Here is a 16581-nt window from a genome sequence, read left to right on the forward strand (position 1 = left end):
CTGCGGCCGAAGGAGCTTTGTCTGTAGGGGAGGAACTGTGTACACGTGTGCTCCACATGGGTGTGCAGGCGTGGAGGAACCGTTCCTACAGAAGATGAACCCGTATGGTATTCCAGTGTCTGGATGGAGAAAAGGGACTGAGGACACTGTATTCTGAATCAGCCCATAAAAGTTGTCCTTCCTGATAAGTTAAAGTTCAGAATCAGCCACAAGGCATTTTAAGTCATGTTTCTGATGTTTCAGAGACACAAGATGTATTGGTTCAGTTATAACAAAGTACCACCGATTGAGTGGTTCAAACTGCAGAAATTTATTTCCTCACCATTCTGGAGGCTGGAAGTTCAAGATCAAGGTGTTGGCAGGTTTGGTTTCTTCTGAGGCCTCTCTCCTTGGCTTGCAGATGACCGCCTTCTTGCTGTGTCCTCACCTGGTCATCCCTCTGTGTGTGTCTATGTCTCAATCTCCTCTTCTTATAAGGACGCCAGCCATATCAGATCAGGGCCACCCTAATGACCTCATTTCAACTTAATCACCTCTTTAAAGACTCTATCTCCAGATACAGTCCCATTCTGAGGTCCTGGGGTTAGGACGTCAACATATGAATTTCGGGGATGGGAGGAGGCGCAATTCAGCCCATAACAGGAGGTCTGAATCCACGCTGATCTTAGAGACCTAGAAGGAATCTTTTTTAGAACTGAGAAAGACAGACCCTACAGCAAGAGCACTGTTTCATTCATTTTGCTATTTTCTGACTATAAAAAGCAAAAGTAGATGTCACAGAAATTTTGGAAAGTAGAGAATAACAGACAGAACTAAGAAAAAGTTCACCAACGTCTCACCAAAGGAGGTGACCACCTCACCATTTTGACACATTGTTCCATCACTTCAGACACACACACACACACACAATATGTGTGGGACTATGCTGTACACAACTTGTAGCCTACTTTTTAAAATTTTTTACAGTCACTCATGAGCATTTCCCATGACATTGAAAACTCTGTGAACAAGGTCTGAATGACTCTGGAATCTTCGCCCATGTAGATGTGCCGAGATTCACGGCACCCCTCCCCTAATTCATATTTACACAGTTTCCAATTTAATAGCGTTACGGCTAACTCTGGATGAGCTTCTCTGAAATCCTTCTTTGTCTCCAGCACTTGCCAGATTTCAGCATGGCTTCTCCCTAAAGCTCTCTGCTTCCCCCAGGAAAATGGACTGGACTATGAAGCCTGCCTGGTGGCTCAGTGTGACGCGCTGGTCGATGCTCTAACGCGGCAGAAAGCCAAGCTGCTCACCAAGGTTACTAAAGAGAGGGAGCACAAGTTGAAGGTAGGTACCCGCAGGACTGACGCCCTCAGTCCCCATCACAGCCTCCACACCCAGCACACAGAGGAGCACACAGTAGGCAGTGGGTCAGTATTAGTTCAGTGAATGAATGAATGAAAGAGCGAATGCGGCAAAGAAGGGATGGGCAAGCTGCTTTGGGCCTACTTACACTCAACACCCATGCTCTCCCTCCAAAGCTGGAGTCAGATGCTCTGAATTCTGCTATTTTCAAGTCAGAAGTCCTCCCTCCCCCATCTTCTCTAAGTTCCTGTTGTCTGTCTGAGGGACTCCTCCTGTCCTCATTTTTCAGAGCAGAAGTGACCAGTGATGGTGACGAGGCCTTGCTCTCTGAGGTCTCCAGCTCTGTCTGCTCCTTCAGGCTCTCTCTGATGTCTTGTGCACTCAATAGTCAGCAATAATGATGCGACCAATTTCCACCATGGGCAGGGGGGTTTCCCTCACATGACACTGGGCTCGTAGTCCAGACAGGGAACCCTGCATTGACAAAGGACTGCTTCATTGTCCAGGGCACTCAATCTATTTTATAGACATTTCCCAACGAGTCGGAAAATATTACTATCAAGGAAAGAAGGAATGAGTGTGGGGGGGGGTGGTCCATGGTTTACAAGCAAAGCACCTGAGTCCATCGAGTTATCCACAACCAGCCAACCAGTAAGAAGGGAGACAGAAGTTGGTCATTGGTCATATGGAGAGTTTCAGATTACGCACTTTCTCTGCTTTACTATCCAGAGTCGAGGAAGTTTGCTCTGTTGGTGTCGTGGCCCTGCTTGTCGGGAAGTGGGTCCATTTTATTCCCCAGTAAGGAGGGCACATGGAACTCAGGAGCAGAGCAGTGAGAGGAGAGGGTGCCAAGTGGTCCACACAATGCTGCCTCTTTCAGGGCTTTCTCTGTGCTGTTTCTCTGACCCTCGCTGCCACCTGGCTGCTCTTCTCTGACAATGAGGTGATTACTAGGGATTCTTTTCATCACAGATGGTTTGGGACCAGATCAATCACTGCACGTTGAAGCTGCGCCAGTCAACAGGGCTGATGGAGTACTGCCTGGAGGTGATCAAGGAGAACGACCCCTCCGGGTTCCTACAGGTGAGCCCACTCCCAGAGGCATCTAGGCAGGCTCGGCTTCCTTCCTTCAACTCCACTTCCACTCCCCAAGCTAGCTGAAGTTTTAGGAAGGTCCTTTCCAGTAGCTTGGAGTCGAGTAGATTCTCCTTTGCTCAGTGACTCCAGAAGACCTCGGTTCTCATCTTGACTCTGCCTCTCACTAGCTGTGAACCTGGCTCTGTGTCATCGTTAAACAAGGAGGTCAGACGTCATACTCTCTAGGACCAAAATGCCACGTATTTATGCTTTGACTTCTGGAGGCCCCAGTACAACATTTCCCCCATAAGTGGGAAAGGATAATCTTTGCCAAACAAGCTGGAAAGATCACCCTGGAAGAAGTGAGTTAGCAGAATCCACATGGCCCATTAGCTCCATGTGCAGAATCCTGTGGGCCTAGACAAAGGATCACTGCCTGCAGAGCCAGTGAAGCCTTGCTGGGCGCCCCTCCAGCAGCCAGGCGGACGCGGGGTCACGAGCATCTCTCAGGAACATGGCAGTGATGCAGACAGGAGCTCAGTCCTCCATGTGTGGGGAAATGATGAGTCTCCTTGATTAGTCCCAAAAAAGGGTACATGGGATCATGGCTCTACAGAGACACATGTAAATGTCTGAACAAGCAGGCCTTTCCAGCAAAGGAGAGCAGAGCTGTGGGGGTGACACAGTGAGAGTTTGGAGCAGAAGCTTGAACAGCCTGGAGGACACACACCAGGGGGAGGGAGCTTCAGAATTCTGGGGCTACAGGGAATGCCTTCTTCAGCCCCTGGACAAGACACTAGTATGTTTCACTTTGCAAAGTAGATCCAGCGAAAGAGGTATAATGAATGAAGAATGATTTTTGTCTATTTTATAAAGTATCATTTGCTTCACAAACAGGATTAGTCTAATTTCTTTCAATAGCAAATGCTTCTTTCCATTTCACATGATTGCACTATTAAAATAGGATTTAAACAGTAGAACGCATTGCTACCTGCCCAGGGTCATACTGGCGGAGGTCGTTGCATGTCCTCTGCGTCACAGCCTCTCCCTGTCCCTGAGCCCACAGAGATGAAGACCCTACCCATTCCTCCCCACTGGCAGTGCGCTTTTTCCTTTACAAATCGAAACCCTAAACTCTGTGCTCCCTTTAAGATCTCGGATGCCCTGATCAAGCGTGTCCAGGTGTCTCAGGAGCAGTGGGTCAAAGGCGCCCTGGAGCCCAAAGTGTCTGCGGAGTTTGAGCTGACGTTGGACAGCGAGCCGCTGCTGCAGGCCATCCACCAGCTGGACTTCATTCAGATGAAATGTAGGGGTGAGCCGCGGTTGGCCCAGTTCAGTCAGGGCTTCTTTTGGAAGAGGCATCCACTCTGAGGGGGCAGCTTAGTGCCGTTGGGAGACTTGTGATACTTGGCGTGAGGCAGAGCGGGAGGGGAGGGATGCTGAAGTCACAGACCTGGGTTCAAGTCCCAGCTCAGCCACCCACTAGCTGGGTGACCTAGGGCAGGTAGCATCCCAGTCTGAGCCCGTCTTCCCATTTGTAAAAGAGGATCATTTGTTCATTCAGAGACACTGATTGAGTGTCAGCCACGTGCCAGGCAATATTCTAGGTGCTCAGGACACAGGCGTAAACAAGTCTACAAACTCCCTCACAAGATTGAGTTGATATTTTAGAGAAGCAAATAGACAACACATCAACAAATCTATAACATGATGTCTGACAGTGGCAGGTGCTATAAGAAGGTGCTTTTCGGGAAAGGGGCAGTGGTGGATGCACGAGGGGTATTTCGAGGTGAGGAGGAGGACAGAGATGCAATATAGGGGAAGAACATTCCAGGTGGCAGAGGGATGGCAAGTGCAAAGGCCCTGAGGCAGGAATAAGTTTTCTGTGCTTCAAGAAGGTCAGAGGTGAGAGCAGAATGAACAAGGTGGAGGATAGTAGGAGGTGAGTTCTGAGAGCCATGGGTGTCACAGGCTGAGGGTTAAGTAAAGTTTGCATAAGTTGTCCCAAAATTGCAAGTGACAGCCAGAAATCAGAGTCTTGTTCTAAACGCTGCCTCTCCAGAGACATCAGGGGTACATTCAGGAGAGCCAACAAAGCTATTTGGTTTTTTTTAACCAAAATATCAAAGGACTCAGTGCCACACCTACAGAATCTGTGAACTCAGGAAATCCTTACCTGCAAAATATGTAGCCATTTTTAAACCAAAGAAAAGACAAGTCTCTTGCACACCTCTGTGCTCACTCCCACCCTCAGTTTGCACCTTGGGGGTTAAGAGTTGGGGGTGGTTTAGAAATGCCACCCACCCTAGGAGTAATGCGAGGAGGTGCTGAGGGGCAGTAGGAACTCGGCGCTGTGGGGGTGGGAGAGGGTGGAAGTGAGGGGTGGCTCTAGAAAGCGGGGTGTGGAAGGAGGAGGCTCCAGACGGGGTCGGGTAGTGGAATTCACAGAGGAAGCAGGAGCCTGAACAGCAGAGCCCAGAGACGAAGAGAGGACTCCTACACACTAGTAAACTGAGGCCCCCCGGACTCAGGCTCCACCCAGCCAGCCCTGAGACCAAGTCTGTAATCAAGACTGGGGTTGCACTCAACTAAACCATCAGCTGAAACCTGAAGACGGTGCCCTAATTTTTGGAGCTAAACTGAAATTTGTAGTTTTTACAAAACTGATGTTGCAATTTTCCCTTTAAGAAATGTCAGTGTGGACTATCTTTCTTTCTAAAATCTCTTGAACCTGAACACAACTGGAAAATAAAAACATTCTCCCAATCTCACTTTAATAGAACTTACGATACATTTGATTCAAATCCCTAATTCCATGGGTTGAGTCTCTGAAACCCTAAGCTTGCCTGTCCTTTCTGAAAGTAGTTCCCTGGGCCTTTAAAATGCTCCCAGGCAAAGGTTTAAATGTGCCTTTGCATTTTGCACACACACCCTCTCCCCCCAGCACCATTCCAGGCCCAGGGTGAGCTGCAGGCTGGCCCGGCAGAGGGGGTCCGTATAGGCCTGTGCTGTGGCTAGGAGGCACATCCAATGTGGCTCTGTCAGATGCTTATGAGTTAAACAGACCTGAGAGTCAAAACCAGAGGTTCTCAGTGGGCGTGAGGAGGAGGACAGCCCTTCCTTCGGGGTACAGACTCAGAGGAGTGAGGGGTCCGCCATGCCTCTCGCACCCCAGACTCCAGGACATCCTCTGGGGTGAGAAGTACACTGTCACCTCCCCTCACTTGCTTCCGCTGCAGCCTGCCTGTAGACCAAGACTCCCAGGGCTGAGGTGAGCATAGGCGAGGCTCAGAGAGACCCCAGGGTAGCCAGTGAGAGAATTCAGCCCCCTTTCTTTCTGGGGGTCAGGGGCCCCAGAGATGGGGGAGGGGTCCAGGGGTGTGCCAGTGCCCTGTGGAGGTGTTGTGCACTGAACCCCGCCGGTCCCTGTCACAGTGCCACCCGTCCCCCTACTGCAGCTGGAGAAGTGCTGCACCCGCAACAACAGTGTCACGCTGGCCTGGAGGATGCCACCCTTCACCCACAGCCCCGTGGACGGCTACATCCTGGAGCTGGACGACGGCGACGGGGGGCAGTTCCGGGTGAGGCCCTGCTGCTTGTTTTGGGGGGGTCCTAAAGCGGAGGCCAGGAGTGGCTCAAACCACCCCAGGCTTTGGACTAGCCCACGGGGCTACCCTTAGCTCTGATGCCACGAGAGAGGGCATCAGCCCCAAGGACAGAGGGCTGGTGGGTCGGGGCTCGCAGCAGATGGGCTGTCTCTACCAAGGGCTCATCCTGGGCGGGCCCAGCAGGCAGAGATGGGGGCTGCAGAGAAAACTGGAGATGCCTTTTCCTTGAAGACTGACAGAGGTCTGAGGCTGAGGTAGAGCTCAGAAAAGGTGTCAGCAGCACATACTTGCTACCCCACCAATCGGATCATCTCTATTCTTCAAGATTCTCCCACATATCCCCCTCACGCAGCTGCCCGGTCCCTCAATGTTCTATCACACCTTGCCTTGCCTGGTTCACTAATTATTTTACCTGGCAAGCTGCTCTACATGTGGCAGACACTTGATAAATGGTTGTTGGGATGTGATGACCTTCTATATTCATGTCCCCAAGGATGAAATATCATGGGGACAATAAAGGCTCTGGGGGGGCCAGAAATGCCTCTTCCACTTCCCCATCTGGTAGAAACCCTGAGAGAGCCCCCCACCCCAACACAGACCCCCTGATAGATCTCTACCCTGAGATTTCACCCAGGGAAGTTCAGGCTACTCTCAAGTTGTTTTCTCGACATGACACCAGGGAGCACAAACTCTGGGTCTTCTTCAAGCTCCTCCTTTCCAGCCCAGAGAAGAATAAAGAAAGATGCATTCTAACAAACCACGGCAGTCCTAACAATTCTGCTATTTCTTCTCCTGGGGAATTGCACCCATTTGACAGATCTTGCCCAAGGGCAATATTCCTTTTTTTAATCTCAAAGGGATTTATGCAGATGTCATTTCATTTTTGTGTTTGAAAGAATACCCTACATGATGTAAAGAGTTGGGGAAATAACTGCACGCTCTCTTGGGAATTTCTGAGTCCCTTGTGAATATGGGTAATTTAGGAAAGCGAGAAGATGAGGTAGCTTTAGGCAGGAATGGCGGATCATTCACTGGGTCAGAAGCTCAGTCATTCCGGTTGTGCACATGTGCCAGGAACTGAAAGAGCTCCTTGACCGGAAAGTAGGAAGAGAGCCCGTGTTTTTGAAACAAGAAGAAAGAGAAGACTGTTTTGAGATATTAAAGGAAGCAGCCATGAAGCTCAGATAAAGATGGCCTCTCCCCTTTTAGACAGGGCACTCACAAGAGCCAGATCCAAGGGCTAGAATTTATGAGGAACCACGTGTTATGGTGGGAAAAGCATTGGCTTTGAATCCAGACAGACCTGATTCAAACCCTGGCTTCTCACCGGATTAACTGTGAGCTTCGGCAAGTTTCCTGCCATCTCCGAGTCTCCTCGTGTGTAAAATACGAAAAATAATAGCAATGTCCCAGCGTCGTGTGAGGATTAAAATGCCTTATACAACGCCTAGTAACTCGGAATGACAAATGAAGAGTAACCCCCCTCAACAACCAAGCAGGAAACGTGTTTTAGACAAACTCAGCAGAATACAATGACACAGGAGAGGTGTAAGGCTACGCATCCAGGGGAGTTAATAGGACAAGGGTAGGTGTGAAGTGAATGGGGAAGGAAGTAAATCGCTAGTCAAGGATCTTTGGGGTCCCATGCAGAAACATCTCACCCTCCCAGGAGGCCAGGAAAAAAGCAACTACGGGGGCCAAGGAATGGAAGATGCCAGCCTCAGAGAGGGAGAAGATGGGGAGGGGGTGGAGCACCCCTTTCGTCCAGAAGTGGTTTCAGCTCAAGCCAACTTGAATCCCCTGTGCTTGGCCACGCCCTTCCTGTCTACTTTTTCCCATCAAGTATGATGACCCTTCTTTTAAGACTATTGGTTATTTTTTTAACTTTAGATGCTTAGCTCATGTTTTCTAACTTAAATTCCCATTAGAAACCAACAATCTTCTATTGCTCCACCCGAGAAGGAACTGGGGTTTTCTGGAAGAGTTGGTGTCCCTGCGGTCCAGGGTCCCATCTGACAGGACTGACCTCAGCAGACACAGGACTCTCTCGAGCAGCATCCGAGCTGGCTGCAGACCTGTGGTCCCTCTCTCCTTCCCTGGGACTGCATCACATCCCACAGCCTCGCAGGCAGAGAGGCCAGTCAGCCAACAGTGAGGGTTCCTGCCCACCCTGGACGTGGTCTGTGACCCTGCCGCCCCACATCCCAGTAGTCCTTATTCAATAACTCTATTGGGGTGACAGTGCTTTTAATGTCTACGTGTTGCCCAGGAACCATTTGCTCAGAGAAATTTTCCAGATAACAGAGGCCTCTAGTGAGCAGTCTTGGCTCTCTTTTAGGAAGTGTACGTCGGCAAGGAGACCCTGTGCACCATCGACGGTCTTCATTTCAACAGCACCTACAATGCCAGAGTCAAGGCTTTCAACTCCTCCGGCGTCGGGCCCTATAGTAAAACCGTCGTCCTGCAGACATCCGACGGTGAGCACGGGGTCTCTCGGGGGCAGAAACAGACTCAGGCTGTGGATGAGCTTCTAAAGGAGAAAAATGGGGCCTTAAGCCCAACCCACATTTCACCCCTTGGATGGGAAAAAAGTATCAGCTGCTTAAGAAGGAGGAGTGAGGGGGTGGAGGAATTGACCCTGGCAGTCAGGAAATAGACCTCCCACCGGCCCCGCCCCTGCTCTGCCGGCACACAGCTCCTTGCCTGCACCTCCCTCCCCACAAGCCATCAAAGAAAGAGACATTCCCTCGCCCCATTTGCTGGACCTGCGAAAGGAGACTAGGAATTGAGAGGTTCTGGGAGACTGAAGTCCCACTTCCGAGGGGCTGAGAGTGGGTAGGACGGCCCCAGAGAAGAGAAGGCTGTGCAGTGGCCAGGGAGGCATACGCTGGCCCCAGGTTGGAGCCTTGCTCACAGCTGGAACCTATCTCTCGAATACCCAGTGCAAGAGCTCAGATCTGGTGGTTTACATACCTAACTGCGTCCCTTCAGGCTTCGGGCAACAACAGCACATCAGTAGTCCATTGGATGTGATCATCTGATGGGGAACGATGATGCAAATGAAGAACGCGTTCCAAAGAGATTTGGCCCTGCTGAACCGGGCACGTTCCAGCCCCGGCTGCAGGGCTTCCAGGATGGTGCCAGTCCTATGTCTACTGTCATCATTTATCCCAGCACCTCCTCTGGTTGCCCTGAGAAAAACATGGCATGCCTGGATCGTCTCCCAAGGACGGGGAGGAGAGAGGACAGGAGCAGACGCTTTTGTCAAGGGCACAGCTAGGGATGTTTTCCTGAAAACGGTGCAGCCTGCAGAGTCATTTTACAAACTGCGAGGAGTTCACTGGCTTTCTGCCCCTAGGAGCCCTCCTGCCAGAGACAGGCAGTTCTTGCCCTGTGCACTGTGGTCATAATGTTAGAATAAAGACCTCACTTCCCACAACCTGAGGGCTTGGGGGAGCAGGAGGGGGCACCATCCAGTGGGCTGTGGAAGGGGAGAATGGAGCTTTGTGACTCCGGGTGCATCTCTTCACTTCTCTGGGTCTCAAATCTCCCACCTACGAGGTGGGGCATGGAGACCTCCTTCCTCTTTCACTCATCACAGTGTGTGGAGCGCGTGGTAGGGTGTTAGAAACCAAGACACCAGGAGATGCATTTAGATTTGGGGCTTTGAGGGCTGAACGTCTGTGTCCCTCAGCAAGGTTGGGTTCATGGGGTTGGGAACTTGGATGAGCACAGATAAGGAAATGTGCATGTGCGGTGCATGTGTGCGTGTGTGCATGTGAATCATACAGGGAAGAGCATTTGGTGATGGGTTTCAACTTTCTGACAGATGCCAGGGAGTCTGTGTCTCTGAGCCTGGGTTAGAGACTGCTAGCAAATTCTATCCCCTGACCCAGCTCTTCTTGCCTCCTGCCTCCAGTGGCCTGGTTCACATTTGACCCCAACTCTGGCCACCGGGACATCATTTTATCCAATGACAACCAGACGGCCACCTGCAGCAGCTATGACGACCGGGTGGTGCTGGGCACAGCCGCATTCTCCAAGGGCGTGCACTACTGGGAGCTGCATGTAGACCGGTACGACAACCACCCAGACCCCGCCTTCGGGGTGGCCAGGGCCAGCGTGGTCAAGGACATGATGCTGGGCAAGGACGACAAGGCCTGGGCCATGTATGTGGACAACAATCGCAGCTGGTTCATGCACTGCAACTCCCATACCAACAGGTATGCTGCAGGCCCCCGCCCTCCTCTCCTCGGACATGGGGTGTTTGGGAATGAGGGTCCTGTGGGACCAGTGTCCCTTCTGCTGTTCCCAAGTTCAGGCATCAGGAATGTGGGGGAGGTGTTTTCAGCCACTTTGGCGTCCAGTTGCCAGGTAGAAGTGACCGTTTGCCTGCAGCCAAATGAGAGCATGCAGCAGAGACAGGAACAGCACCAGTGCGCACAGGGTTCCAGGTGATTCGGCTGCACGACAAGATTCCCCCGGGCTCCGCAACTTGGGTTCTCTTCCCAGTTCTGCTCCGCTTTCCTTCACACACTAGCAGCCCGAGCTTGAATCACTGCAAAGCCCGTACCCTCATGGCTGAGACCAGGTCTCTACAGAGGGAGCAAGTGCCATTGCCATGGCTGGTCGTTTAGCTGGAGTGACCCCTCCCGCTGCCCAGCCTTGCGTGGGCTTTGAGCCCAGGCAGCGCCCTCCAACAGGGGTGGCCTGAGAGCGGCAGGCACTGTTGGGGTACTCACCGATGATGGCTCTGTCAAGGGCGTGCCCAGCGCTGCTTCACCCCCGGGGCTGGCCCTGGGAGTGGTGTTACCAGGGCAGACAAAGTAAACTCAGGTCCTGGGAAAGATGGGCCCTCTGGGGCTGCCCTGGGAAGATGCCCCTGATGCCTGGGCCGCCCCAGGGACTTGTGGGTGCCTTGGTCTCTCTCCTCAGACACGGAGGAGGCAGTGGGCCCTCCCACCATCCCGTCATAGCTCAGTGCTCTCTTCTTCCTCCCCCCAGGGATTCTGTGCTCCCTTCCTATGTGTAGGAAATGGTGGGGATGGGAAATCCTTGAGACCAGCGTTGGCCAAGGAACCCAGAAATGGAGAGTTGTGGCCTCCTGGAGCCACCTCCCCACAGTGGGGTCTCCTTCCTGGTCTGCTAAGGATCCTCTCCCCACCAGGAGAGGCAAGGAACCTTGAGGAGCCTGCCTCATTAGGCTCCAGCTCCAGCAGAGTCAGCCCTGGAGGCTCTCAGTGCTCCGGGTGCATGCAGTTCCTGCGAATGGCCCAGGTCCTGGTGTCGGGCAGGGACTTGCCTGAGGATCCCCGGGGGAACAGGAAGCAGACTCGACCCCTCCCTCCTGCCTTTTCCCTGACAGTGACCCCTATCTCCGGAGGCCTGGAAGAGGCAGCTCTGTCCCTCTGCACCCTCTGCCTGGGCCCTATATGCTGCCCAAGCCCTGTATGCTGCCCAGGCCCTATATGCTGCCCAGGCCCTATGTGCTGCCCAGGCCCTATGTGCTGCCCAGGCCCTGCAGGCTGCCCAGGTCCTATATGCTGCCCAGGCCCTATATGTTGCCCAGGTCCTATATGCTGCCCAGGCTCTGCTCCCTGCTCACAAACCACAAAGGCACTGAGTCCAGGCCCACCAGCTCCATCTCTGTTTGCTTAAGCCAAACCAACACTCTGTCTGCCGGTGGGAGTAATAACTGGGGGCATTTATTGAGCACTTACTTTGTGCCTGAGGCTATAGGAAGCACCCGACTAATACGATCTTATTTAGTCCTCACAAAAGTACCATTGTTATCGCCATTTTACAGATTACAATTGTGACTGGGGAGTAGAAAGGCTAAACAGTGGCCCGAGTCACAGGGCTAGTTAGTGGTGCTGTCAGGGTGTAACTCAGGACCCCGGTTCCTGCTTTGTGTGTGTGGTGGGGAGCCTGGTGGTGAGGTGCAGAGGGGAGCACGGGGCCTCAGGGCGGCGCCACCAGCCGTGACCTCGACCGCAGGATGCTCTTGGGTGGGAATCAAACTTCTGCGCCTCAGATTGGTCGCTCCCGCCACCCTGTGGTCACTGTGTGAATAGCACCAAGGCCGCTTTCCAGTTCCCTCCTCCCACCTGAATGCAAACACACCGTCTGGGAAAAACACCCTCCAAGTCAGCCCACCGGGTCCTCCTCACGACTTTCCCGTGCGCTCTGCCACACCATCGGCCCCCAGCTCAGTCCCAATGGGGAAAGGACAAAAATGGTCTTCTTATCAGAGCAGAGCAGCTCTTAAGACCTCAACCCTCCACTAAGGGAAGGGAGAGTCTAAGGGACTCTGCCCACCAGGAGCGGGCAGGTCAGCCAGGGCCGTGGGAGAGAACTGCTCACTGAAAGATTCTTCCGCGCCCAGTGGATATGCCTTCCCACCGCCACAAAATGCGGTTTCACTGACGTTTATCAAGAGGTCGCCGATATACCTTCTCAAGGATCCACTGTTGGTTGCCCGTGGGCTGGTGACTCAGGCAGGGGACCCGATTCCGGATTCAGCACCCATCCCCTGCCCTGCGCTGCCTTTCAAGAGTCCCTGGGATGTTTCTAGAAGGATGAGCTGAAGCAGGGTTGGGCCTCTTAAAGTCTCCTGGTGGCCTGGATGTCTGCCCCTCCATCCATCTCAACATCCTCACCTGGTCCACGCTGTACAGGGCACCAAGGTGGTGCCCTTCCTTGGCAGGTAAAGGAGCCTTCTTTACCCACGCTCCATGCTCCATGTTTACAAGAGGGACCGCTCATCAAAACCCTAACTCCCTGGGTGTCCAGGTCTCAGACACTCTCAGGAAACAAGGGACGGAATAACCTGGTTCCCCTAGGGTGAGAAACCTTATGCAAAGGGTAAGGTCTTCCTGTGTGGCCCCTTAACAGGTGAGTGCACTTCAGGAGAAGGCTTGTAAGCCCAGAAGAATAGCTCCCTGCACCAGCATGGCGGCTGTGTTTTTCGGGTGAGGTCATTCCCAGCATCCTGTAAGTGATGCTCCTGAGCCGTCACCTATGTCCCAGGCAAGATGTGGTGATGGGGCTTCCTGGGGTTTCTCTTCCCAGGACGGAGGGTGGTGTGTGCAAAGGGGCCACTGTCGGCGTGCTGCTGGACCTGAACAAGCACACTCTGACCTTCTTCATCAACGGGCAGCAGCAGGGCCCCACAGCCTTCAGCCACGTGGATGGGGTCTTCATGCCAGCCCTCAGCCTCAACCGCAACGTGCAGGTACTATGCATCCCTCTGGGCCAGATCCCCTCTGGCTGCTCCCCACTGCTGCCCAGGGGCCTCCGAAGTGCACTTGGGCAAAGTGGCCTATAAAAAAAGCTGCCCACATAGGCCAGCCCCAGTGTCCTAGTGGTTAAGTTCAGCATGCTCCACTTCGTCAGCCCAGGTTCAGTTTTCAGATGCAGACCTATACCACTTAAATTGGCAGCCACACTATGCTGGCAGCCCACATACTAAAAAACAGAGGAAGATTGGCACAGATATTAGCTCAGGGCTAATCTTCCTCAGCAAAAAAAAAAGAGAGAGAGAGAGAGAGAGAGAAAAGAAGCCACCCGCAATGCCCGCCCAGGCAGAGAGCTTACCTACTGGCCCACCTGGGGCACTCCCTGTAGACAGTCTTCTCTGGCATGATCAATTCTTCCGTGTTCACTTGAAGCAAGCAGAGGCTCTAAGGCAGCAGCTTGTGGAGGAGCAGTGGAAGGGAGGGGGGAAGAGGATGGAGTGGGGAAGCAAGTAGTGATTCCATTTTCTGGGGAAGCTGCAATAGAGGCATTAAGCAATCAGAGGGAAAGTCAGTGCCCTCCTGCCCAGCTGGGACCCTGCTGGCCAGGTGGATGCTGGGGCCCTCAGGTGGGGGCAGGTCAAGGCTTCACGTGGCTTTCCCCTGAGAGGGGAAGTAACAAAAGAGAGTTGGGGAGAGACCAATCCTACAGTGCCATGGGCCTTCTCTTGTTCCCGCTCATCCCTCTCTGGCTCCCACAAGAAGCAGGACACTTGTTCTTTTAGATGTCAGAGCTGGGCCCAGTCCTAGGGGAGTGCTGATGGCCCTGGAGGCCCCCAATGGGCAGAGACAAAATGGGAACCCAGTGAGAGTATGAGGGACGGAGAGAAGTGTGGAGGCTCCATCCTCTGTTTCTAGCAGAGTCCTCCTTCCCCTGGGGAGTGTGGGGTTGGGGGAGGCAGTCCTGCTTTGTGGTGCCCATTGGCTCCGAATATTGATGGACTACATCGATCAATTATCGATCGACTTGAACCTCCACTCATTTGCAAAAAGGGTCTGAAACAGCCTGAAATATGCGCTGTTATTCCATTGGGTTAACAGAACAAATGTAGGAAAGGAAAGAGCGCCATGGAGAGAAAGCAGAAACAAATATACAACCATGAGAGCCGGTACGCCTTCTGCAACAGAGCATCGGCCTTGCCTGGGTTCCTGGCAGCTGGGGCACAGTGGGAACCCCAGGCAGCTGTGTGGTTCTCACTATGAGGAAAGAGGTGCAGACCAGCTCCTTGAGGCACACTTGTGGACCTCACATTCATGATATTAAGCGGCATGATAAATAGCAGAACCCACAATACGGAGAAGCTGTCGCTCAGGCTGCTGCCTGTGGCAACCCCCCTCCCCCCCCCCCCCCCCCCCACCCAGGGGGCGGGCCGTGCGCGACCTGGGGGGGGCGGGGGCCCGGGGGCCGGGGGGGGGCGCCCCCCCCCCCCCCCCCCCCCCCCAAGCAAGCAGAGGGCGTGACTTGTGGCTGCTTGGCTGGCTGAGTGCTCAGGATTCATGGGTGGCCTCACCCACCCTCGCTTATCCTCTTCTTTTCCAGGTCACCCTGCACACAGGATTGGAGGTGCCGACAAACCTGGGGCGGCCAAAGCTGTCAGGCAACTAGCCCCCCAGCTCCAGCTCCCCATGGGCATCTGGGAAAAGCCCCGCCATCCCTCGCGGTCAGATAACACACGAGGGCAGGACAACCACGTCTTGGGTGCAACCCAGCAGCCACTGAGTATCTTAGAGACACGTTTTGGGGGGGATGGAGAATGGGTCTGCAGGCCACGCTCATGGGGCCACTGTCAGTGGGAAAAAAGATGTGTGTTTCCCCTTCATTCCACTTGGATGTTACAAATACTCACAAAGGAGGACCTTTCTCAAGGGAGTGAGAAAGCATTCGGGGTTTGGTTTTGTTTCCTGCCATCTGTTTTCAAAGCTTTTCTTTTTTAGGGGACGAAAGGAGGGCAGACTTTGAGACTAGCTTCCTAAGAGCAAGAGGCAGGGAGACACAGGAATCCCACATCCTCAGTGTCAGCCCTTTCCTGGGACGCCGCTCCTTCAGAGGACCAAGGTTGCAGGATCCCATCTTTGCCAGAAAAATTATCCTTTAGCTTTTTGGTCCTGGAATCTTCGGTATGTTATGCTACTTGTGGAGTTAATCCAGGATCAATGGAAAGGGGCATTAATCATTAATCTTGATCTTTGCCCCTCTCTTGAACTGTTGAGAAGCTTTTAAAATGGTTTTCTTAGGTCCTTCATTAATCACCAGTCTCTCTCTCTCACACACACGGATGCATGCGCACACACACACATACATGACAGTTTGCTCAGATTCATTCTCTCAGTTCTTAGTTCCTAAACACAAAAGAAAACACTGAAATTTGAATGACTCTGTGACGCCTGTCCACCTGGTGGTGGCTTTGTTCTGGAACTGGCTCCCCAAGAGGTTAAGTCCAAACCTGTCTGAGTCGCTCTTCTGAGCTGTCCACTCTCAGCCTCCTAAGCCTGTAGGATGAGAGACGCTGGGGAAGCCTCTTTTACTCAATCCACCTTTGCTTGGAGACCCATCCTACTGTCATCATGAAAGCATCATGAAAGCAAGAAGTGGCCCCGATGGCAGGGGTGGTTCTGCCATGACAGGGCCGGCAGGACCTCTGAAGAAGGCAGGAAATATAGCAATATCGTGTTCCTCATCTCCCAGCTTCCGAGCATGAGCCTGGGTATGCTGAGTCCCAATGGCCAGGGCGGGGCTCCGGGGCTGAGCCCTCCCCTCCTTGCTAGGAACACTAACTTTCTCCCTCAAGACCCATGGAGTCATTTCCATCTCTCGGAAGGAGCCTGAACCCAGAGCACTTTCCCCTGCTCCTCCCTCTCTTCTTCCTTGTCACCTGCCACCTCCATCTCGTAGTCAACCTTTCTCTCTCCTTTTTAAAAGAATATATTTTATCAAGCTTTTTATTTTTGAGCTTGAGGAGTAACTTGTCTATTTGCTGGATTGGATTTTTATACACCTTAGCCTGTAAACCGGCACCAACTGTGTTGACTTGGTTCTCCCTGCTTGTTTAGACACCGCACTTGGTTTCCGAGTTACCCGGGCCAATGCTGTGCACATCCTACCCTCTATTCAGCAGATCCGACAACCCTACCTCAAAGCCCACGCTCTCGGACTGCGAGGCTGCCTGTCCGGCCGTGTCCACCAGTGTGGTCGGCAAGGCCAGCTGCCCGGGGTCCTCAGGAGCTGCTTGGTGCTGTGTTTCAGCCTCTGC

At 53.0% G+C, this 16581-nt stretch overlaps 1 protein-coding gene across 1 annotated transcript in view; it reads left to right on the forward strand.

Annotated features, from left to right (window-relative positions):
• Positions 1–14936, forward strand: part of TRIM67 (tripartite motif containing 67) — a 46523-nt gene extending 31587 nt beyond the window's left edge. Inside the window, exons 3-10 of the mRNA XM_046654553.1 lie at positions 1210–1332; positions 2323–2433; positions 3580–3739; positions 5863–6008; positions 8374–8512; positions 9955–10258; positions 13107–13269; positions 14871–14936. Coding sequence (XP_046510509.1) covers positions 1210–1332; positions 2323–2433; positions 3580–3739; positions 5863–6008; positions 8374–8512; positions 9955–10258; positions 13107–13269; positions 14871–14936 — 1212 coding nt within the window. The remainder of the gene's footprint in view (positions 1–1209; positions 1333–2322; positions 2434–3579; positions 3740–5862; positions 6009–8373; positions 8513–9954; positions 10259–13106; positions 13270–14870) is intronic.
• The last annotated feature ends 1645 nt before the right edge of the window (positions 14937–16581 follow it).

The sequence above is a fragment of the Equus quagga genome, chromosome 2, assembly GCF_021613505.1.
Source record: "Equus quagga isolate Etosha38 chromosome 2, UCLA_HA_Equagga_1.0, whole genome shotgun sequence".
NCBI classification, from domain to species: Eukaryota; Metazoa; Chordata; class Mammalia; order Perissodactyla; family Equidae; genus Equus; species Equus quagga.